General features: G+C 40.8%; 1 protein-coding gene across 1 annotated transcript in view; it reads left to right on the forward strand.

Annotated features, from left to right (window-relative positions):
* The first annotated feature begins 525 nt into the window (after positions 1-525).
* The window catches only part of PDZRN4 (PDZ domain containing ring finger 4), a 229,829-nt gene continuing 206,222 nt past the window's right edge, over positions 526-24,132 (forward strand). The window contains exons 1-3 of the mRNA XM_030258313.4: positions 526-1,268; positions 3,504-3,590; positions 7,347-7,451. Of these exons, the coding sequence (XP_030114173.4) occupies positions 639-1,268; positions 3,504-3,590; positions 7,347-7,451 (822 nt within the window). The 5' untranslated portion in view covers positions 526-638. The remainder of the gene's footprint in view (positions 1,269-3,503; positions 3,591-7,346; positions 7,452-24,132) is intronic.

The raw sequence follows: 24,132 nt of genomic DNA on the forward strand, positions 1-24,132 counted from the left end.
CTTTAAAGGAAAGCGTTGTTCATACATATGCTGTAGTTTAAGGGAGCTAAACAAATAATTTTCTTATCCTGACCTATTTCCTTTACGGTGTGACAGCAAAGAGAGCACTAGTACTAGGGATTTCAGGATTCTGTGCCCTGACGGATATCCCAAAACGGGAGGAAAAGAGAGGGGGAAGCCTTTTGGAGAGACATGAAACCGGGGTGCTCACACGTGCGCGTTATTTACCAGCACAAGTGTGCATCAGTCGGAGCCTGAGCGATTCGCTGTCCCGCAGCCTTTCAGCTCCCTCCCTCCGTCCGGGACCACAGCCCAGCCCCGAGTGACCCGCCGGGAATACATCTCTCCCGCCGGGACAGTGCCCTCGGTCCCTCGCCCCGCCGCGCAGCAAGGATGCTCCGGGAGGGCGGAGGTGGTGCCGGCGCTGGGCGTGGGGCGGTAGCGCCGCGAAGAGGGAGCTAATGCGAGAGGGTGGGGAGAGCCGCCGGGATCTCCGTCTCAGCGCCGCCGCCCGCCTCTCCCGGCGCAGCCCCGCTCCTCCGCCCGCCCCTCGCCGCCGCCCGCCGGGACCTGCTCCAGCGGCGCCGGGGCCGGGCCGGGGTCGCGGCGCCGAAAGTTTGGCGGTGCCCGGCCGCGCCATGGGCTTCGACCCGTCGCGGTTCGCGGGGCCGGTGGCGGCGGAGCTGCAGTGCGGGCTGTGCGGGCGGGTGCTGGAGGAGCCGCTGTCCACTCCGTGCGGGCACGTCTTCTGCGCCGGCTGCCTGCTGCCCTGGGCGGCGCGGCGCCGCCGCTGCCCGCTGCGCTGCCGGCCGCTGGCGGCCGCCGAGCTGCGCCCCGTCCTGCCCCTCCGCAGCCTCGTCCAGAAGCTGGAGGTCAAGTGCGACTACAGCCCGCGGGGCTGCGGCCGCACCGTGCGGCTGCGGGAGCTGCCCGCGCACCTGGCGGCGTGCCGCTTCGGGCCGCCCGGCCCCACCGAGCCGCAGCCCCTGGCCGGGCGCGCCCCGGGCAGCTCGGCGGGGCAGCCGCGGGCGGACGGCGGGCACCGCTGCCTGCGGGCGCTGCGGGGCGGCGGCGCCCCGGAGCCGGGTCAGGAGCTGAAGAGGGAGGCCCTGCGCTGGAGCAGGAGGGAGAAGTCGCTGCTGGCGCAGCTGTCGGCGCTGCAGAGCGAGGTGCAGCTGACGGCGCGGCGGTACCAGGCGAAGTTCGGCCAGTACATGAGCCACATCAGCAGCATCGCCCGGGACCTGGCGGGCGGCCAGCCCGGCAAGGTGAGTGCGGCGTCAGGGGTCGGCGGGGCAGCGCGCCCCGGTCTGCGCCCCTCCAGCTGTGCTCTCCTCCTGCTTTGCCCGCACCCGACTTGTGAACCACCGGCCGAGTGACGGGGCGGGCGGTGTCCCCGGGGCCGGCAGTCATCACCACAGCAATCCGGGACCCAGCCCGATCCCGCTGCCCATCCCCCGGGCGGTGCAAGCCGTCCCTCGCCTCTTTCGGGGAGATATAGCCGCCGGACCCTGTTGCCAGATGAAGAGTTTTGTTTTTACTGATTTTTTTTTTTTGTAACACCTCCACTGGGGACACGCTCCCTGCCTGTCCCTCTTCCGGCGCCCTTCGGTAGCCGAAATCGGTGAGCCCAGCAGTGTTTGGCAGAGGCTGCGACCGAGCGCTTGCTCGGCCGGAGAGGATGGGGAGCGGACGGGAGGGGAGATGGCTTCGCTCCTGGGCTGGCAGCTGGCAAACGGGTCCTTGGCTCCTCCGATCGGCGTGTCCACATCAGACCGCCCCGCCTCGCAGGGACCCAGCTGCTCTTGCTTCTCATTTTGCTCCAGCTGGTACTGGCGGCAGCTCAGGGGCGTGGAGCTGGCTTTTAACTTTTATTTGAGCAGCTGAGAAATTGTCTTAAAAAACTTGAGTGTAAACTTATTGTAGACTTTGGAAACGATAGCGAAAGGACAGCAAAGCTTTGGGAGAATGGCATGACAACTACCGCCCTTGATAAGCAGAGGCCGGAGCAGTGCTGCGCTCTCCCCTCAGATCTGAGGGCATTGCCCAGAGACCGACACGCTCCTCAGGCAAAACAAACCATGCCAGAATTGCGGTGAGCTGGCTTCGCTTGCTGTGATGGAACTGGTTGGTTTTTAATTCCTGCCTGGAAGCCCACTGTGTAGGCTCAGGCATTGCTGACTGCAGCCGTAGTGAGAAATGTTTTAATGCAAGGAATTTTTCTTTCTACCTAAATCTACCTGGGCCCTTGGGAAGCAAAATCCCAGGTGGAAAAGGTCTGAGCAGTGAAACTCACACCCGAAGAAGAAATGTAATGAGTGTGCTGGGCATCTGCCTACTACATGGAAAATGGGAAAGGGGACGTTGTTCACAGGACACCAGAATGCCTCAGAATACAGATCTGGCAGGTCTTGAGTAATTCTGAAAACTTGAGTATTTTTTTTTTTTTACGTTTCCCCTAGTCAGCTAGCCTGTGAGGTTTAGGTTGCTGGACCTGAGAGGTTGCTCATACACTTTCTTCATCTCTTGGCAGACGAGATAAGGTCGTGTGGAGCGGGCCAGCAGTGCCTGCTCGGTGGGCGGGGTGTGCGAGGAAAGGGGCGGTGAGGCGGGAGGAGCGGCGCGGGGCGGTCGGTGGGAGCTGCCGCGGGGCGGGAGCGGCGCTGCGCCGCGCCGCCGGCAGGTGTCGCTGTGGGCGCTGCCGCCGCTCAGCGCTGTTTCCGTAGAAATGCACGGAATTAAATCCAACCCATCGTTCGGGCATAAGACACGTCACTGGCACAGTTAATAACACGTGGGTTTCAGCGTAAAATAAGGTAACTTGCTGAGCTAAAGCCTCCAATTTGTAATTTTTAAAATATTTTAATTATTCACCTGGTCCGCTGAAGGAAAAAGATTTTTTCTTTTCTCATTTTAAACTTTTACTCAGTTTATACTTCTCAGTGTCTGCTTTATACTTTAAGCCTTTTTTTCAGATTACAACCCATATTTTTACAGATGTTTTGGATTCTTTCCTTTTGGAGAGAAAATGTTTGGGATAAAAACTCGTTTTCATCTTCTCTGTGTTCTCTGAAAGTCACTTTAAAATGTGTACTGGTAGGACTTTGGGGTCTGAAAATTATAATGTTGTGTATTTTAATCTGTATGTTTAATGTTTAAAATGTTAACACTTATAGGGATTTTATGTTTATAGACACTTCCAGACATTTGGAGCTCTGACTTTTTTCAGTGGTGCCAAGCATTCCTCACACCCAAAATCTGTCCTTTTTATGTTCAGCTGAAGATAACTGGAGATAATCAGGTGTTACCTGCTAACTTTTCAGTGAATCATGACTTTTCCTTTGTTTTTTTTTTTCCAGTGCCAAGTCTTTTCAGCCTAGTTTTCTTTCAAGCATTATCTTATATACTCTCCAGCTAAAAATCTTACGTGCAATAATGATTTCATTTAATAACTTCTTGTTGAGACTGTGTTCTTTAACAATGTTTAATCTCTTTCTTCTTAGAGAGGAGTACGCAAACCATTAATGATCATGCTACACCGAGAAAATGACACTTTGGGATTCAATATTATAGGAGGACGGCCCAATCAGGTAATGCAGAAAGTAACTGTAGGTGATTTTGCCCCCATCTACTTTTACTGTACGCACTGTTAATTAAGAGTAACTTTTGATGAGAATAAGTATGGAATCTGTTCTTCAGGTAGAAGAACTGCTTATCATCAGGTAATCAGGTATCTCTGGAGTCATTGTTTGGAGGATGTTATCTCATGAGAATTGTATTATTCTCATTTTTGGAAGAGTGTTCATAGTGGTTTTGCCTTAAAACTTTAGGCTGGTTTACACTCAGTTCCCATGTGAATAATATATGTATTCATGCAAACTGTTAACTGTTCAATGGAAATATCTGGGACTACTTGTAAAAGTCATTGTTGCAGGATTAAGCCTTTGGAATTTTGTGAAACAGCTTGTTTTGTTTTTTTTTTTTTATTTACAGGAGAAAAGAAAATTTGCTTCTGTAGCTCAGATAGTTTGATTACATGTCCTGTTCTCACATGCCTGCTTTCAATTTTTCTTTATGAACTGAACAGTTTTTCACCAATGCTGTATCTTAATCTCATCAGTGTAGGTTTAGTAGGTTCATTGCAAACCATAGAATATGCATAAGGATCACTAGCCCCCACTTAGAATATACACATGAATATGCTGGCTTTTTTTTTTTTACTTCGTCTTTCCAAAAGCATTAATCAGGACTGTGATTGCATATGGAGGGTAAAGAAACCTGTTAAACTGGAAAATTAATATTTGGTTAAAAAGGGTTGGTAATAATTATGCACTGATCAGGTTCTTGTTAAGGGGAGAATTGTAGCCTTCTAGTATTGTTGAGGAGGGGAGTAGGACCCTGTATATTAGTTTGGTAATCTTCTGCTCTAAAGCTATATTTAGTGGTGCCAAAGAGTCTGTTCCCATCAGTCCACTGTCTGTGCTGCAGTTACTGTTCCCTGTGGGTAAATACGAAGACCAGCAGTTATCAGATGTTGGGGCTGTAAATCCAAATCAAGAGTTTCTTAGATTTTTCTAGTGGAAGGCTGAGACAACAAGTGGCTACAAATTAAAACACACATGCCAGGATTATGTTCATATTTGAGTATAGTAGAAACAAAATTCAGACAATCTTTAGTTTGGATTGCATTGTGATATCTCTTATTTACATCTGTAGCCGAACTGCAGGGGAAAGGGAGCATGTGTTCGGTTTTCTTGGGCTGGCAACTGAGCTTCTTTAAAAGGCTTAGAAGCTGACAGTGCATACTGCAACAGTGATATGTATCACAAACTGTCACACTTTCTGACTTAATATTTTGTAATTTTAAGGACTAAATGATAAATATATGATGGTCTAATTTCCTTTTCTCCATTCGGCAGTTTTCTCAACACACAGTGCTATAGACCATCATATATTTCTACAAACACTCATATTTGGAGACAAATTGGTGAGGTTGTGAGGCAGAGATGAGTCTCAGGTGGTTTTGAATCTTTGAAGTTCAATTTGGAAATTCCTTTATATTTTGTTCTTATTTTGACAAGTGTGACTACCACAGGCTTTTGGTTGGCGTTTCCCAGGTATCAGTGTGAGACTCAGTGTATCTGGAGCTGAGGAGAGAACAGGAAAAAATGCTGTTGACTCAAATAGTAAAACCACAAAGTTCTGCTGGAAAGCTTAAATAGTGGAACAGGAGTTGTTAAAAAGACAAAAACAGTTCATGAAGGTGCTCTTTACATTCAGACTGTCCAGGAAAAAAGTGCCCTTGGTTGAAACATTGGCTCCTGTGGCAGAAGAGCAAAACAGTGATGTCTCTATATTAGTCATGTGCTTGGAGATGTGTTCTTCATCATGTTATTTGTGTTTTATAAGCGCAGTGCAGCTTTTTTCCATTGGAAAGCAGGTGACTCTTGGTGACTTGGGTAATGCACATAGATACTTTCTGTTGGCTGTGTTTATTTCCAGTCCATAATAGGCATCCCCACTGTTTACCTTCTACCTGAAGGAAGGAGGCAAGGAAAGGAACAACTCATCATAGGATCATCTTTTATTTTGTCAGAATGCAACTTGCTTTTCATAAGTGTGTTTCTGAAAGGTGATTCATTATTCTGAGGGAGCGAGGCTGCTTTGATGGACCCCGGCTCTGTCTGGCTGGCAGGACTGTTTCCCCTGAGGACACCACATCAAAGCCAGGCTGGAGGGCCGTGTGCTGCAGGCACAGTTTGTGCACAGCCCCTGGGCTGTGTGACAGTGCCAGAGCTCAGTGCGCCTTGTGCTGTGCTTTCCTGTCAGGAGTGGTGGGTACCAGCACATGCAACTGATGGGGACCACAAGCCAGACTGAAATACCCTTTTTTAAAAACAGGTCATACATTGCTATTGAAAAAAGCCAATGAAATTTCCGATGGTAAGAAATACAGTTTTAGACGGATGAAGGTGCTATAATCTACCTTTTTGTTTTCTCAGATTAAAACCAAACCACATCCCTCTTGCATTTTCGCGAATGGCCATTATGCTTCTTTTATCAGACTTTCATTTCTCACTGCTTAGATGGGAAGTCAGTGGAAATCTATTTGTTCATAATTTCAAAATATTGCTAGAACTGTTACTGTGTTTCTCTTTTGCTTCTTTCCTGACACATATGAGTCTCTGTGAAAAAAAAGAATTTATGAAAACATAGTCTGACTAATATTCTGCTGAACAAATATTTATTGACCTTAAATCTACCTGGGTCAAGTGTCCATAAGAATGTTGCCACATTGTGTAAAGAATGTTTTACATATGTCTTCACAGTTTTCTTAATAGAAAGTTAAAAAGGATTTTCCCCATGAGAGTATAGGACCTAGACTAGAAACCTGTGCACATATGAACTGTGCTGTTGGTCAGGGAGTCACCAGTCACAGAAGGAAAATAAGCATCATATAAACTGAAATCCAAAGCATAAATCAGCTGGAAAAAGATTCCTTCAGTTATTGCTAGCTAGGTTATTATTTATATAAACACTTTAAACCCTGTAAGTAGGCACTGTCTGTTTGACATTGTTCTTTATTAGTAATTTTTTTAAACTACTTTTAAGTATCATATGACAAAATAAAGTAATTCCAGCATGTACAGCATCAGTTATATTGTTGCAGCTGTGGTAGATAACTTGTCTGTTTCAAATTCAACCTTATGTGGATTTGTTGCATAGAGATCAGCTGGAGATGGATTCTCTCTTTGTCCACAGCTCGTCTGTATGGATTTCATAGTTGAGCAAGTTCTCAATCTCCCATGTGAACAGGATTTATGAGGTTAACCAGTTCCAACCAAATCCTCTCACTGTTACGTGCCAGCTAACTAGTGTCACGTTGTTCCTTGGAGCTTTATTTTCAAATGCAGTAAGGCAGTTTGCAAGCAGCAGTACTGCAGGAGCCCTTTTCCTTCTGAGAGAAACACTTGTGCATTCATTCTTATTAGTGTCTTCCACTGTGCATTTATCTGCTAGTCACTGGCTGCTGTTACGTCTGAGGTTTGCTCCAAGTATTTTAGCTGGAATTGGATTACTGTTGCACACTGTGTCTCATTTAGACTAAAATAACCGGAAGTAAATGGATAATCTTATAAAAATTGCTGGAATAGTTCATTAATTCTGTCCTTTTGATTAATAACTACTTTGTGTTAAAAAAAATCTCAAGGAGATTAATTTTTAGCTAGAAAAATGAGCTGCATATTTCAGGTGGATTTACGGTTTTCATTGCTGCTGATTTTAGTACTTTCTCAATTTTTGTACTAACGTGGCCCTTTTTGCAATTCCCCTATTGCCTGGTACAGAACAATCAGGAGGAATCTGCTGAGGGAATTTATGTGTCAAAGATTTTGGAAAATGGACCTGCAGACAAAGCAGAAGGCCTGCAAATTCATGACAAGATTATTGAGGTAAGAACCCACAGTAATGGATTAGTCTGTCATATTATGAGATTAATAAAGGATTTGATGGTTTTCACCCTAAGTAGGTTGTAACTTTCCTCTTTTGCTGTGTCTGAACATGATTCTTGTACACTGAACTACTTGAATATTTCTTAGAATTAAAGACACAAGATGGATTTTTCCAACAAGTAATAAATCTACTTGTATTAGGATTAAGCTGATCTAGGTGAAGCAAAGGTGTCAACACTTAAATAATAAGCAGTAGAAGCATTTTGTGCTTCTTTTCATTAAGTTGAGAAAGAAGACGAATGACTGAAAATTCACAGGTTTAGTGAAACTGATTTTGTCCTGTGTAGGGACTATTACTTTCATGGCTCTGGGACAAGGCAGACAAGATGGCTTGGTAAGCACTGCTGTGGAACTTCTTAAGCAATTACAGGAAGTACTTCCTGCTGTACGAACAGAAGGAGATCATCTGTTTTTCTCACCTGGATCACTACAGCACTTTCATGGCCATGTAATATGCCAGCATAGAATTTTCAGTTTGCTCCTGCATTGTATGTTGTTTTTCTCATAAAATAACTATAAATAATAAAAGAAATCAGTAAGTCAGTTGGAAGAATAGATTGATGTCTAGACTGGATGTGTACCTCTAATTAGCCCTGTCAAGAAATCTCAGAGGAGCAGTTTCCAGCTGAAATAGGCTCCTTAGGGTGCTGCCAAGACAGCGTTTCCCATCTCAGCTCTGACACAACTCGCAATGACAGCATGTACTGCTTGCTGCTGGGTTTGTTTAGGCCACGTCACTCCAGCTTTGCAAGTTTAGAGGAGGCTTAGGAGCATGGTGTGAACTTGCCAGTGGGATGGGTGTATGAACAAAGGCACATGAAATAAGTGGATTGGAAGACAAATGCAGAATTCTGCTGCTGGTTTCTTGTGTTATATCCCTGCTAAGGACTAAAAGCATAAGCCAAGAGTGTTTATATGTTGGCATTGCTTTTAATGTTGGGAGCCTAGAGCAGTGTGTGAAATCAAATGAATATATTTATTGGAAGAATAAAGCTTATGTTCTTAGCTGGCAGATAAATGCATCTCTAGGAGACACCAAGTGGGCTGAGCAGAACTGAACTTGCAAGATACTTCTTATTTCCCTAAGGTATACAAAAGCTTTCAGATCCATTTTTTTTTGAACAGCAGCTTTATGCTATAAAGATCTATTTTCTTCTGACATTACTATTTTACTTACCACACTGTGTTTTGGTTTTGTTTTTTTTTTTTAACAGACTGACCAGCTATGTAATTTCACGCATTTGCTCAACACTTCATGCTTTAATTTAATGTGTTTTTGTAGTGCCTTGTTTTTTTAAAACAAAACAAAGTGGTTTTGGAAGAAGGAAGAATAAAGTCACAAACCAGCGTTTATTATATGTGAGCTCGTATCTCAAAATGTCGCCATAACTGATGCTTGATTTTTACTTGTTAAAAAATTCTGGCTGCATAAAATCGTACTGAAACAGATTTCAGTTCTATGTGACATTATAGATCCAATCTAGCATAAGTATTCATACAGCTCTGAACGGAGCACAATATTAATATGCAACAGATTTGTATATAACTTTTGTATTCTGTCAAGCATTTTAAAATATTTTGGATTAGGCCAAAATTTCCAGTATATGTTTCAGTGTTTCAAAATTTATTAGACCAAAATAAAAAGAGGAGGAGGAAATAGGTAATTATTCCTTCACGCTAGATACAGGAAACAGCTGGAATCAGAGCATTGAATTTTTCCTTTCCCATGCATAGCTATTAGTGTCTTCTTGCAGTGGGATGCCCTGCCAGCTCTGATGTGGTTTGTTGTGAGACATCATTCTGAAAACTTTTGCTGTGAGAAAATAATCAGGTTAGTGGAACTGTTTCAAAACTGTTGGCAGGTATATGGGATAGGAGTTTTGGTGAGAAGCTGATAGGAAGTGGGACTTCTTATTGTTTGCTTTTCACTTTTTTAGTGATCTGATCTAATGGGTGATATTGTATAGGGCCATTCTTCAATAATCAAGAGCAGAAGGAACTGATGTTATTTGAAGACCCTTTAATAGCTTAAGTCATATGTTTGGCAATGGGATGCCCAGGGTATTTCTAGCAATGTGTATCTAATGGGATAATGGACAGAACTATGCCATTAAATCAGAAAATCTGTTCTCAAGGCATATTTGCTAAATAAAGAAGGTAATTTGTTATAGTGATTTATCACATGTTTAACAACAATTAACTGCACATGATTGACTATGGTGAGTTATACACATTTCAGATGACCATCTTGTGGGCAACCTAGTGCAGCAAATGGATCTCACAGTCCTATGGCACTGGCAGATGGAATTGAGAGCCAAGGCTGGTAGATATAAGTAGTGTTGCCTTTTATTTTATATTGATCATTACCTATGCAGCAACATTGCCAAATAATTAAGATATTTGGAAGAATGCCAAGGGAAGGAATCAGATTTCTTTCTTGAGGTATTTATTCTAAGTGTAAAAGTGCTACACAAATTATTTGAGTTGCTGGAAGTTTTTGAGATCAATATGCCCAAGCCATAGACCCTCAGACACTTTCATTTGAAGAAGGTTGATGTTTATTGAGCTTTACCCTCAGGGGAGCATATTTTGTTCAAGAGGATCTGAAAGCTGAAACAGCTGCCTGTGTGCTGGCAGGGTGGTGGTGCTCGAGAGTGACAGCCCCAGATCCCCTGTGTCAAGGGACTGCAGCACTTCATGGGGGATGGTCACAGGAGCCTTGCTGATCATTTTCACTATTCTGCTGAAGAACAGGTTTCAGGCACAGCATTAGCCTCTTTATTAAAGGTTAATGCCTCTGTGAAAAAATGATTGTTTATGCAGTGTGCAGTGTAAAGTTGACCTGGGACAGTGATGTACACAAGCAACACTTTGATATATATATATGCATATGTATGTATGTATATATATATATATTTCCAGGAATCCTATTATAAGCCCCAAATGATCATTATTTATTCATCAAGAATAAACCCTTATGAGTTACCTCTATGTAGCAGGTTCCTGCAGATATCATGGTCTTCTGATGCTTTCAGAAATTTTTATTCAAAAATCTAGCTCCCTGAAATCGACACTGCTTCATGTTTTCAAGGACTACAACTGTTCACATTCTGTAAAATGCATCTCATAAAACTACATGCAGCACTGATATCTGTGACTTCCAACATGAAATGCTTGAATATGAGCAGTGGAATAAAGCCACTTGAGCCCTAACTTTTGGATCTCTGCCTTCTTCCTTTCCACCCTACCTCTGAATCTGTCAAGAGGAGACAAGCAGCAAGCATTGCAGAGGGCTCTTTATTAGTCTGTGCTAGTTCAAATAATTCTGTTTGCTTCTAGGAGAAAAAAAAATTATTAAAGCATGTTTAGAATGGTTCTCAGTTATATAGCTCAGCATCATTTTACCTCCCGTTTACTGCATGCTAATCATTCCTACTTAGTAAATTCATTGCTTATCTCTGTTCATGCTTGATTACCTCTTCAAGGCAGCATAAAACAGCTACGACCTTAGCAATGTTACTGATACACAGAAGTGTTTCACCTGCTGCTTTTTTACTTAGAGTTCTGAGCAGTTAATGCTGAAAGCAGCTTTTTCCATATGGACAAAAACTTGTATCTGAATTTGCAGACAGTTCACCTTCACATAAATATGGCACCACATTGGCCAGATCTCCAGGCACAATACTTAATGCCTAGTTACCAAGCTAGTCAGAACTCTTTGAGTTGTTTTATTTTGTTGTTAGTGTGGCATTAATTTTACAGATATTGGTATACGGTGTCCTCTGTTTTTAAGCCCAGCTTTAGAATAAAAACCAACCCCATGATTGTTTTTCTTACAGTCTTCAATTCTGTAAGTCACAATGTCTTGCAGAATACTCTTTAATCACTTCAATGTTGTACAAAAAATACATGACCAGGACAGAATTTGCAATCCAGATAGAATTTCTGATGGTTTGGGGTTTTTTTTCTTAAAAAGAACCGTTTTTTCATCAATTTGAGGAAAAGAAGCAACTGTTAATTAACATTACCAAAGTAGGTTTGCCATATTACAAAACAGCAATGAAAAACTTTGTATGCAAATAAAAGGGGCTAGGTTGAAGTCCAAATATTCATATGTGGAACTGTAAGCACATCATCAGCTGAAAGGCTCAAGTGTTTTTCTGTTCCTTGCACTGCAAGGAAAAGAATTCTGTTCTTTAACTCTCAAGTGAAATGAGAATATCGGTCCTTCTGCATTTTAGTCAGTTGATTCTCATTAATTAAGCAGGCATGATAGAGATGCAGGGAAAGAAAACAATTTTTAGTCTGGGATCTTTAAGTCTGAAAAATAAGACAGATGCATTTATAGATCGTGACTGTGTAGTTTGTTCATGCAACCTGAGCTCCGTAAGTAGATGATAAATAAGACTTCATCCTGTATGCCATGTTTCCCTTTGTTCTTTCTAGTTTTTTGGAGAGTATTCACACAATGGCTTTGAAGCACATGTCAGCAAAGCCAGTTCCAATAAAGATGAAGTCTTAAGGCTTATCCTGGCAGAAGTAACTTACATCTGCCGAGTGCCTACACAGAGACTTTTTTAACTATTGCCAGACTGCTGACTGTGCTGTGTGTCAGTCTTGTGATGTTTTATCTTCTGCATGTTTCTGTCATTACACTCACTATGTTGCTCAAGCAAAATCTTTGATACTAGTCATGTTTATTTGGCTAAGAATCTCCAGTGTCAGATTATGTCTGTAGAAGTAGTGAGTCTTAAAATGTCTTGCTGGGATCAGAGCCAGAAGATTTGGGATGACTTTGAAGCAAAGCTGCATGAGATGTGGCCAGTAAAATTTGTGTGGCAACTAAGAAAACTTAATATAACTAATTTTAGTGGTGTAGCTTTCAGGCATCAAAATATGCCTTAGCTATATTAATTTCACTTAAATCTGTAACAAAGTCATAATATTATGTTGCAGGTAACCAGGTTTGGCACATGCAATCATTAGATAACTCCTAATTAGTGTGACAGATCCCTGGCATAATAAATTAGCGAAACCACAGGCTTAGAAATGTCTGTAGAATCTTTTCACCTTTCCCTCACCTGTTGAGATACAGGTTTTTGGACACCTGTAATCTTTCATCTGTCTGAGTAAATTTTTTAAGTCGGGTGTGACCTGGTCTGCATAACTTCAGTTGAATTGGAGCTGCTGTCTCCACTGGATTTTTTGGTTAACAGAAATCCTTAGAGTGCTTCTCCAAAAAGCACGAGATCCTGGTTGTGGTCTCTGCCTGAGAAGGATTGAATTTACCTCTCCAGGTAATTGCCCTCGTTACCAAGGCAGAGGCTCTCCTGTGTTAGAGCAGTGTCCATCCATCCTCCTCAAACAGAGCTTGGTTCCAGCAGGTGTTTAGAGAATCAGGATTATCCAGAGGTAACCTGGTGTGAAATAGACACTAGTTCCAGGGAGCTGTATCTGGAATATTGGTCCTGCCCTTTTCCAGGCATGTGCTTGTGACAATACACAGGAATTTCCCTCTTTCTTCCACAGTCTTGTCTTCTGTGACACTTTGTTTAATGATACTTGCATTTCTAACATAGTGCCTTGACTTTGGGAGGGGAGATAGCAAATGCTGTTAACCAGGAAATCCTCTAGCTGGGACACTTTTTAAAATGTGAGAGATGGGGTTTCCTGACTGAATAAATACCAATATATTGGGTTTTCCTCCTCTGTGTTTTAACTCAAGCTGCAAGTGTTACCTGGAAGGTGGTTACTGCTGCTGGTGCCCACTATCAAAAGGCCGTGAGGACTGGATCTCTTTAGGTGGAGGAACTTACTGTTCAAGGCCCTGTTCCTTCTGAAGTTGACTGTGGTTACCATAGAAAGCCTGAATTTTGTTAATTCCTTGCCTCAGTTCACAGATCTGTAATCTACATTTGACTAGACTAGCTACAGGTCTTCAGAGGTGCTTGCATTCCTCTCTATTCACTGAACTAAAATGCAAATGTTGTGTTTAGAGAAACAGGTTATGTTCCTTCCAAAAAGCACTTAAAATTCTAGAAATTCACTGTTGGTGTTTTAAAAAGAAAAATGAGATTTTTATTTTTCTGTGACCTAAAACATCTTGGTTTTTTTTTTTTTGTGAAGTACATTAGTCTTACTAAGACTTCACAGAATGCTTTCTGTCCTAAAGAACAGGAAGAAATAAAATTATATTTAAGAAGTGGTGAAATTTTTGTAATAGAGTAAACAATGAATGACACGATTTTATTAACAGAAATTCACTATTCGATCTCTTAGTTGACTGAATGAAGTCTTAGATTCATAAGCAGGCAAAATATTATTTGATACTTTCTTGATACTTGTGTAGCATCATGCAAAATTTTTTAAATGCCTTGTTTTCTAAGAGATGGAGCCTTTTAATCTGATGCATAAACTGAGAATTTGCTGTGGATGCAGCTGTAGAGAAGCTGAAGCCTGTAGGAGGGTTTTCTATCTGTTTTTGCTTCATCTTGTACTCACAGAAACCAGGCACGTGTGCAAGTATAATGCTGCGTTGGTTTTGTGAAAATATGTATGCTCACAGTGCTTTTATTTAAATAATGATGGAAATGCCAAACGTAGTTGGAATATGACCACCAGATGAGGTCTCCAACTAGTTTATTTGCAGAACTGGTGCATTTGACAGATAAGGCAGTGTCGTCCTTTTCAGTAAATTTCTTCAGATTGTGTGTCATGGATCTTGGTCAGTAAGGTGCTCCCAGTAAGCAAAGAAAAACTATGCTGTGGTACTGAAATGGCACAAGGCAGATGGGGCAGAAGTAACAGTGTGAGAGTATTTCTGAAATGTGACCAGCATGAAAGAAGTCAAGAGAAAGTGGTGAAAGTAATCTACCCTGTTTTTTTATGCTGCTTCTACCATGCTGTGTGTTTTGTTAGGCAGCTTGGGTTAGGCATGATGAAAGAGGCTTCAGGATCTTGCATGCACATGAATGTGCATAATCACTGCTCTCCCATGAGATATTTTATTTTGCTCTGGCTGTGGGAGAGCTCTACAACAGATGGATCAGTGTAGGACCAGAAGAGAGAGAGTGAAGAAGAATGTGCAAGAAAAAAGAAAAATGGGAAACCTTACAATTAAAGAGTACAAAGCACTAACCTCAAGTTTGCACGGAAGTACTTTCTAGTGCTTGCTCATAAATAGGAAGTGTGGAAGAAATGGAAGGCATATAGGAATAGTAGCGACTGAATTGTCAAATTAGATATCTATATACACTGTCATGAACTCTGATAGGTAAATGAGAGGGAACAGTACTGAGGCAGAACTATGATAACTGTACTGGGTCTGCAGAGTTAGGCAGTTGCTAAATTGGCAAATCAGAAGTGCTGCTAGGAAGGATTTTTGGCTAACCTGTGGAAGAGTTGACTAATGTAAGAACCTGCAAGATCCCATAAATGGTGTTACTACCATGGGCTGCAGATCCCTCAACATCATGTGAAGGCCAGGTCACACCCGTCTCCTTCAGAAAATGTCTGATCTCACCCCTGAGGTATAATGTGTCAGAAATTTGGCAAGTTGAAGCTTAGCATCTTCCTAGATGCCCTGTTTGAGCTTGACTTCGCTCCATGTCATCTTTCTCTTCCTTTCCATTAGTATTTTTTGGGGTTTTTTTAGAGCTTTAAGGTAAACCTTACAAAACAACAAGACTTAAGCATCTTTCCATCTTGCCCAGCTGCCAGAGCAATGCAGTTTTATAGGTAGGTGAGGAAGCAGGTTTAGAGGAAATTTTTGTTCATGTGAGGTGCTCATTAAACACTTTCAGGAATGCATTAAACAAGTTGTCTAATAGCTGTCAAATGCTGTTGCTTTCATCCCCTTCCCAGGAAGAGAATGGCAAATGTAAGGGAGTGTTTTGTTTAGGAATTTTCCAAATAATTGCATACACATATATTTACATGTCAGTGTCTATTTATGTTAGAGAAGACAAGAGCATAGAAATATCTTTATTGTGGGAGGTGCAAGGTTTTGTGTGAAAACCCTTCTCTTGGATCTTTGCTCTGGGAATGATCTTGGGCAGCCCTGAAGAAAGTGCTTTCTCATCCATTGATAAGCCAAATCTCCACGACAACTGGGCTGTAGGTTGTGTACCATTGGCTTGGTCTTGGCCCAAGTCTGTCACAGAGATATGGGGAACTTGATGGCTGCTGTGGAGCTAGGTACCCTAACCTGGTGAATTATGGAAACCTGAGAGCAGGAAAGGCATTCTCCAATGACTTTCCTTAACCATGTCAGTTACATAGAGAGCAGGAAAAGTTAGAAGCTTCAGAGAGCACTTTAGGATGTATCAGGGAGATCTAACCCTTTGAGGCTCATGATCAATGGAAATAATTGATGGCAAGCCCAGCTGTGGAAAGCTCTGATAAAGTCTGAGACCATGCTGAGTTTGCTGCTTAGAGCTGAAGGATGTGCAGGGAAGCCATGTCTCTCACAGCACATGCTGCTGGCACCCCAGAAGCTCTTGGCATTTTCAGAAAGTGGAAAGAGACTTCTTCTGCCTTTCATGAAGGTTGCTCTTTATTGTGGTTGGGAGAACTTCACAGTTAGAGGAGTTGACAGCTTACATGTGTTGTGTGAATGTAGAATCTTATTAAGTTACTGAACTGATTGTTGCAGTCCCAAGGATATGTGCTCCAAGGGCTTTGATCTCTTCTTTTTCTTATTCAGCTAGTTATATTTTTAAGGAATAGGTAATCACTGTTGTCTATAATTGGAGATTAAAAGTCTTTACTGTCTGACAGTGCTGAAATGCTCTAAATGAAGTAATTATTCAAAGCTTCACATAAAAAAAAATTAATAATCCCATTTTTAAGAAGCTGTGAAATACAGCAGTGAGCAGTGTGTTGAATGGGAGAATGCTTCTCCTTAGAACTTTTGAATAGGAGCCGTAAGAAGTATGTGCAGCACTGTGATTTACAAATGCTTTGAAAATAGAAGTGATAATGTTTAAAAAAATGTATCTTTGGTAATGTCTCTCCAAAGTGAAAAATTCTGCAGCATTTAAAGCCATCCTGTTATAAAAAAACTAAATTTCAAATTGGCAAGAGCAGATGTGGTCACTTCAAACCACCAACAAAGACTATACTTAGTAAAATCACATATACTAAGCAAAATACATTTGCTACTAATGCACAGACGTTTTGGTAAATATGTGTCTTGTTTGGAATTGCAAATGTAATGTAATTTTACAACTTTGTACGTAGGCCCTACTTGATTGAATCACAGCTACCACAGGAAAGGAGTGCAGAATGACTCAACACTGTTTCTTAATGCAAATTATTTTGGAAGACGTTTTCTTTATGAAATATTGTTGACAAAATAAGTCAAAATATGTTTTTACATATTTTTCTTTGAGGAAATTATTTGTCTTTCAAGTAGAAAGGCTCAGAAATAGAGAGAGAATGGGAGAAATGACAGGAAAAAAATTCAGAACTGTTGACATCATCCTGATTTCTACTTAGTTTTTAAGTATGCAAACTTTATTTGAAGGTCACTGTATTCCAAACACCTGTTAAATGGTTTACCAACTTCAAAATTGGATGACTTCTGATTCTCTGTGTTTAGAAGAGGTCACCAAGTAGAGAAGTTCTGAAATTGGTTGATAAAGAATATGACATTTTTTTCCCTTTTTCTGTCTTTCCCTCTGTATTTGGAACATCCAAAGTTTGAGAGACCCAGAGGCTCAGAGCTTGCTCATCTGTTTCCAAGTACAGTGTCTCAATCTTGCATTTGTTTCTTTAACCATGCTGATCAAGAGGGTAAATATCTGAAGTCCTTCCAGCAGCTTGTGGGAAGAAGGCATGCTATTTTAAATGGAAGGGATTTGCTGTCTCGAGTGAATTAAAACATCTGGATCCCTACACTTCTCTATTACAGTTTGATTGATTTAGGCTAGTCTTTGGCACATGGCAAACATGGAGCCATATGGTCTTCATGCTGTCAGCAAGATTTTTGAGCACATACGTCTGCCTGGCGCCCAGCTTTCTCTGGTAGCTGCTACTGTGACCTAAAAGATAAATGTTCCAGGAGCTTTCAGGCTGTTGTGCCCTTCTTGAGCATATTAGTTGCATTTTTTTGAGGGGTACAATGTCCAGCATTTGGACTAGAAAGCTGAATCCTTCACTTCCCCTGCAGTGCTGAGAGCCCTGATCCAAATCGGATGCCTTATGCTAGTGCCAGATGTGTAGCAGCACTTTCTGCCTTACACTTTAACTCTATAACTTACACTTCTAACTTGCACTTACATTGCATGTTGTTTTTCCTAATTTCTCCGTAAAATCTCTTAGTGCTCAGCACAACCGGTTTTTAGTATGCTCTTAGTGTGTGATTATATGGAAAACTGACTGTTTTGAGAAATTTTTAAACAGAAATTTACTTTCTAGTAACCAAGAGAATCATGTTAAAGCCATAATGCTCTTTCTAGCACACCTTTTAATTTTTTTTTTTTGAGTGGTAGGCAGAATAAGTATGGTAATTTTCAAAAACATATGGGTTCTTCTGTTTCCAAATACTCAAAATACCTTATTATTTTTCAACAAGTATTTTTAATGATTTCTCTATTTTTCATTTTTATTTAAAAATAGAACAGGGAGAGTGTGAGTACTAGGAAGAATATTTCTATATTTTTCAATACAAAAAGAAACTGGAGGAAGGAAAAATGGTTCATATAATTTTTTTTTTAAAGAACTCTTATTACTGCTAGAATTTCTCATAAAATAAATGTAGACCATTGTTTTCATCGTTCTTTTCTAAGTCACTTAAGTGCTGTGCTCTTTTACTAAGACTGTGGGGTTTTTATGTATTTTTTGTTTCCTCCTTGCTATGAGGTAATGGAAATCTAAAGGATCACTATTCATCACTGAGCCCAGATATTGAATCTTCTAATTAGCACTAACCACAGACAATATTTTAAAGACTAAAGAACATGATGACATTTCAGAATACTTTTCAGAGAGTGAACTGTTCAGACAGTGCCGTTAATACCTTAGCAGAGCTACTTGAGAACACAATTTTCATCCAATTCTTTAAACTTGTCTTATGTTGGTCAGGGCCCAGCGGTCCATTACAGCCATTTTGCTGAGGGCATTACCAAGTGTTTTAGGGAGTTTTAGTAGAAAATTAAGAACTCTGTGGGTTCATTATTGACTTATTGCATTGGATTTGTCTCTCTCTTTTTATGTACTTTAAAACAAAAAAATAACCACTCCTGCTTTCTTAATCAGAGTAGCGACCTAGTGTATAAATACCCTGTCTTCTCAAAGAACTTGTTGTCTGTCTATTCAGCTTTGAGCCATTAAAGATCTGTTCTGGCAGGAAAAGCCTGAACTCCATAATCCAGTTGCTAAGTTTTTCCTTTGATTCATCCACTTAAAAATGAAATGAGAATTAAGAGGCTAATGGACTGGATAGAGAAATGTGTAGTAGACAAAATGTGTACTACAAAACAGTGGAGTCCAATTAAAAATTGCAAGCACTATGATTGGTGCTGCTTTTTCCCATTTTAAATTAGTTGAGCTTTCCCTGAATTCATGTATTGTGCATTTTACCAATAAATGATTGGCCAAACCATGATGAATCCGTGTTACTAAGTAGGAGAACTATTATAAGTGATGTTCACCAGGCTGTGTCAAGCTATCTGCCTGATGTTTACTTGAGTGCTGATCATGTGTTTAAAGCTCTGCAAAAAGCCCAACAAACCAATCTAAAATTAGAACCTAGACCACACAGGACACTTAAGTTGAGATTCCTACTGCCTGTGGATAAATACTTCAACATTTTATCATTCTCCAAGTATTGAAGATGAGTTAGACATATATTTTAGCAAAGGTGATTAGTTCAACCTGAAACATTTCACTTAGTGTTGTCCGAGTTAGGATGAGATTCAGCTGAAGCAAGTGTTAGTGAAACATCTTGAACTCTTTGGAATTTTCACATGAACCAACATATTTTTAATGCTTTTTAGTGCTTTTGAGGTTAGATTGTTGGGCTAATGCTCTCTGTACAGAGGTCTTCACTATTTAAAGCCAGAACAAACCTTACTGAATCTTGTGTTGTTCCAAAATGAATAAAATTTAAGAAGAAATAATATAATTTGCTTTATTCTTCTTTGTATATTATGTCTCACGTGGGTCTGATATTCCATTCTTCTATAATTATATAATTCATTAATTAAATGGAAACTCATAATATGTAAAACGCCAACATAAGTGCCAAGAGAGGAATTCAGTTACAAAACTGGCCTTAGAATCTACCTCCTATGCTGTGGTGCTCCTGTTTGAGGTGCCCTGCTCCAACTCAGTAGTTCTAATGTTACATTTCTCAATGATACATTTTTCATTAAACTAGCCAAGCAAAATAGGCATACAACAAGAAGATCATGCTTTATTCCATGATTCAGATATTTCAATTGCTAATTTTGAACGTTGTTACTCAAAATCTGGCAGGAATTAGCATGAAAAGAGATGCAACTTGAAATGCTCCACTTAAACCCTCCCTATTTAGGGACTAGCTTTGAAATCACTTAACATATGGTTTCATGTCATCTCCAGTCTTGTTAATCTCTACATCTTTCCAACTGGAGTAAAGTAAACCCAAGTGTAGGATGGCAGCCTGTTCCTCTAAGGGGATGGTTGGTGTATCTCTGGTTTAGCTGGCTCTGCTGTAGCAGAAGAATGAACCCCTGCATCAGCTGAGAGCATGTGCTGGATCTCAGCTTTGACTGTTCTCTGTGCCTTTGTATCAGAGTCAGCAAACTCTGATATTTGCAGTTTGTGGAGCCTTGGTGATGTGTTTTAGCAAGTGAAGATTCAGTTGTATGTTTGAAATGGTTCAGGGCTCCAGCCATGGAAAGCAACAGAGCAGTGCTTGATTTTTCAGCAGTCTTCAGAGAGATGGAGTTTGTTCAGAGAAACAGACTGTGCAAAGATTGAGAGACTGTTACTGAGACTGAGACTCCTTTTGGCAAAAGGACAATAAAGACTATTGCTCAAAGTAAGAAATTTTTATCTGCATTTTTGTCACTTTTGGGTTTAGTATTTTTTATAAAGATCTAAGTGACAAAAGTGAAGGAAGGCAGCATCTTTTATCAAACTAAGACAGCTGTAAAATTTGGGAAGGCTTTTGGGAAAATTGTGTTTTCATTAAAACTGGCATAGAAAGATATATTATGTATTTTTACTTAAGACAAGTTTATCTGAGGGTTTTTTTGGGGTTTTTTTGGGTTTTTTGGGTTTTTTTTTTTTTTTTTTTTTGTTGGTTGGTTGGTTTTTTTGGTGTTGTCTTTAGACCAGGACTGACAAATTAGGAGATGTGGGGATTGCTTCCTGCAAAATAACATTTTCTTTTCTTAGTTGTCTTCATTGATTTTTGTATCCAGAGTTTATTCTGGAGTTTCATGGTTGGGTGTTTCCACTCAGTTTCAACAAGAATATTTGAGCACTGAATAAGAATATCAGGTTTTAGGATACACACATGGGAGATGTATTGATTCTGAGAATGCCTCTGTGGGGAGGCATTAAAAATACATTTGGAAGATGTTTTCTGTAGAAGTACCTTGGAGCATTTGAAGGCTACAGAGAAAACAGGTAATGCTTGGCAGCAAAAGCACAAACACCAGTGTAAATTCTAATAATGAAACAGCAATCTAAAAAATGAGTCAGACTAAAAGAAAGTTACAAATGTTTAATATTCAGTATCAATTTCTTATGATTCTTTTTAGTGGAAGGTCTTGTAGCATTTTATTTGACACAGTTCAGATATTAATGGGCTAGCATGTCAGAGACGGGGATAACATAAAAGGAACATCTGAAGTTTTATCTATTAAACAGACTTTTCCAGTCTGATTTTTTTTCTTTACATGGTTTTTCAGCTATGTTCTCTGGATATCATTTAACTTTCCCTTGCAACAGTTTTCCAACTTCAGCTATTGAATGACTGTAAAACTGCGCTTTTGGGATGGGACTTAAAATTTGTTTTTACAATTTGTGAGCTGAACCTTTCTGTGTTCAGAAGGCAACTGCTATTATTTTTCAAACTACTGTTTTACATGTGAGAATTTGGAAGTGATTTTTGCACGAGTTGACTTGTGATAAAGTGGCTATAGTAGTATATTTCATTCATTCAGTTTCCTCACTTGAATGATTAATATTTTAGTATTGATGAATGAATTTTCCCTTTTAGTAGGAGGCATTTATACTATTAGTAATTTCATTAGCGTCAAGAAACTCCAAAGGAAATGTTTCTGTAGACATTGCTGTTTCATTTTCTATTAATAAGACCTTTAAATTTATTTTTATTGTAGAAGCTTTGTTGAATTCAGAGACTTGTTTTAAAAAAATATGTCAAAAGTAACAAGAACCTCCTCCTTCAAAAAAAAACCTGTGCATAATTAATTGAATGCATGTATTTGTATACACATGCAAGTTGCATCATGTACCTTAGTTTTCATACCTGATTTTGATGTAGACCACCCCATTTCATGGGAAGTCAGCTGAGATCTGCATCATTTCACATTAGATGCTGAGTGTTGCAAGTGACTGACCTGCAGGAACTGCCTGTAGGTAGAAATGGAGCTGCTGTGGTGGAAAAGCTTCCAGGAACAGCTGGAAGCTGCTGTGGTTCCCTGTGAGAGCACCCATTGCCAGCAGCAGCATTGCTCCTAGAGTCAATCTCTTCTTGCTCCCAAGGCACTTGTAGGGAGAGACAAAATCAAAATGTACAGATCCTTGGTTTTACATATATAAGCGGATTTGATATGTAAGCAGATTTCAGACTGATAAAAGACCACAAAAATAGAGAAGCTTGGTTAATGCACAAAGCAGTATTATTCAGATTGTAGTGAATAGTATCCTCTGTGCTGTGAATAGTATCCATGTGCTGTGCTGCAGCTGTGGTAACCAAAAGATGATGGCTCTTTCCTCTGGCCTCCCATGCTTAGATGTGGAGTATAGCTTGCCTGCTAAATCTGCTCTTGAAGTGTTGAAACTGCTTGGGAGGCAGTACTGTAACCTATGCCTTCCTATGACTTTGCTACTGAATAATTATTGCTGATCTTTGTGTCTAATCAGAGCTTTCACTTCATGTATTTTGTCATTAAAGAGTTCAGGGAGTTTTCAGAAGCAAGATCTACAGGCCATGGTGCATAATGCTAATTCAACAAGATTGTGACTTCCTCATAATGCAAACATGCCTCCCTACCTCCTCTTTTTTGATTTACTTCAATAATGTTAGCTGCTGGTGATGTTTAATTAGTTTAATTACTGTTGTTGATCCTGTCAGGAAGTTTCCTTGGGTTGATGCAGACAATTTGTAATCCAACTGCTTAATGGTTTGGATTAATGCTCATGGTTGATTATAAATTTGAAAATATTGTAAGAGTCTGGGAAATCCAGATAATAGCACTTAATAATAGTTTTAATGCTTCATCAAGCTGATTATTTTAATTTACATCTATTTCCTGAAAAGCCAGCACTGATTGAGAATGACAAGGGTTAATTTCAGGTCCTAGGGGTCCTTTGAAAATTAGGAAACAATTGACTTCTCTGGGCGTGGACATCCAAAAAACTGGGAGACAAAGCTATACTGCTGAGTCATTCAGTGGATCAGATTTACCCACTGATAAGAAATTGGTTAATGAATGTGTTTTAAGAAAAAGGACATGGGGAACAAGGTGGGAGAACTTATGCTGCTGAGTCAAGACCTTATCTGCCTTCCCTCCTGCTGCATCAGCCTGCTATGTCAGAGCCCTTAGCTGGGTGTTCAGGGCCAATACCTGCAGTACCTAACCTACATGGTTTGCCTGCAACTAGTCTGCACCTACAGGTTGGTGTGCAGCATACAAGAGTCTCACTGCTGGGTTGATCCACTGCTTCTGCCAAGGGCTGTCAGTTGCTGGAAGGGTGCCATTTATCCGAGCTTTAAATAGCTCTCATTTTATAGAGGGGGCCCTGGAGTGCTCCTCTCCAGGGCTGTGCAGTCAGCTGCTGCCTGCTGCCCTTGGCCTTGCCTGCTTCTCATGAGCCAGGAACCCTGAGACCTTCTCAGGGGCCATTCTCTGCCCAGCCTGTGCTTGTGCTTGGGACTGCCCTGGCCCAGGACCTTGCACTTGGCCTTGTGGAACTTCATGAGGTTCCCTTGCACAGACCCACCCCTCAATCCTGTGAAGGTCCCTCTCGGTGTTGTCCCTTCCTTCCAGCATGTTGACCACACCACACAGCTTGGTGTCACCTCAAACCTGCTGAGGTGTACTGGATGCCACTGTCCGTGTCACCAAAGGCATTAAACAGTATTGGTCCCAGTACAGACACTTGAGGGTGTGTATTCACAATACACTACATATACACAGAATGTGTATAAAACACATGTGTATATATAAGTATATATATTAACATTTCTGGATCTGCCATGTTAAATCAGCTGAAAACTATGCAACATAAAACCTGTTATTGCTGAGTGGTTAAATTCTGGCCTGTAAATGAGAGCAAGAGTTTTAACAATGATTATAGCTACTCTGAGACTTCAGGCCATGCTTGTTTGTTGATATACCTCTAATCTACTTACTCATGTATAGCCTTTGAGACCATGAAA

Source organism: Taeniopygia guttata, chromosome 1A, assembly GCF_048771995.1.
Source record: "Taeniopygia guttata chromosome 1A, bTaeGut7.mat, whole genome shotgun sequence".
Lineage (NCBI taxonomy): Eukaryota > Metazoa > Chordata > Aves > Passeriformes > Estrildidae > Taeniopygia > Taeniopygia guttata.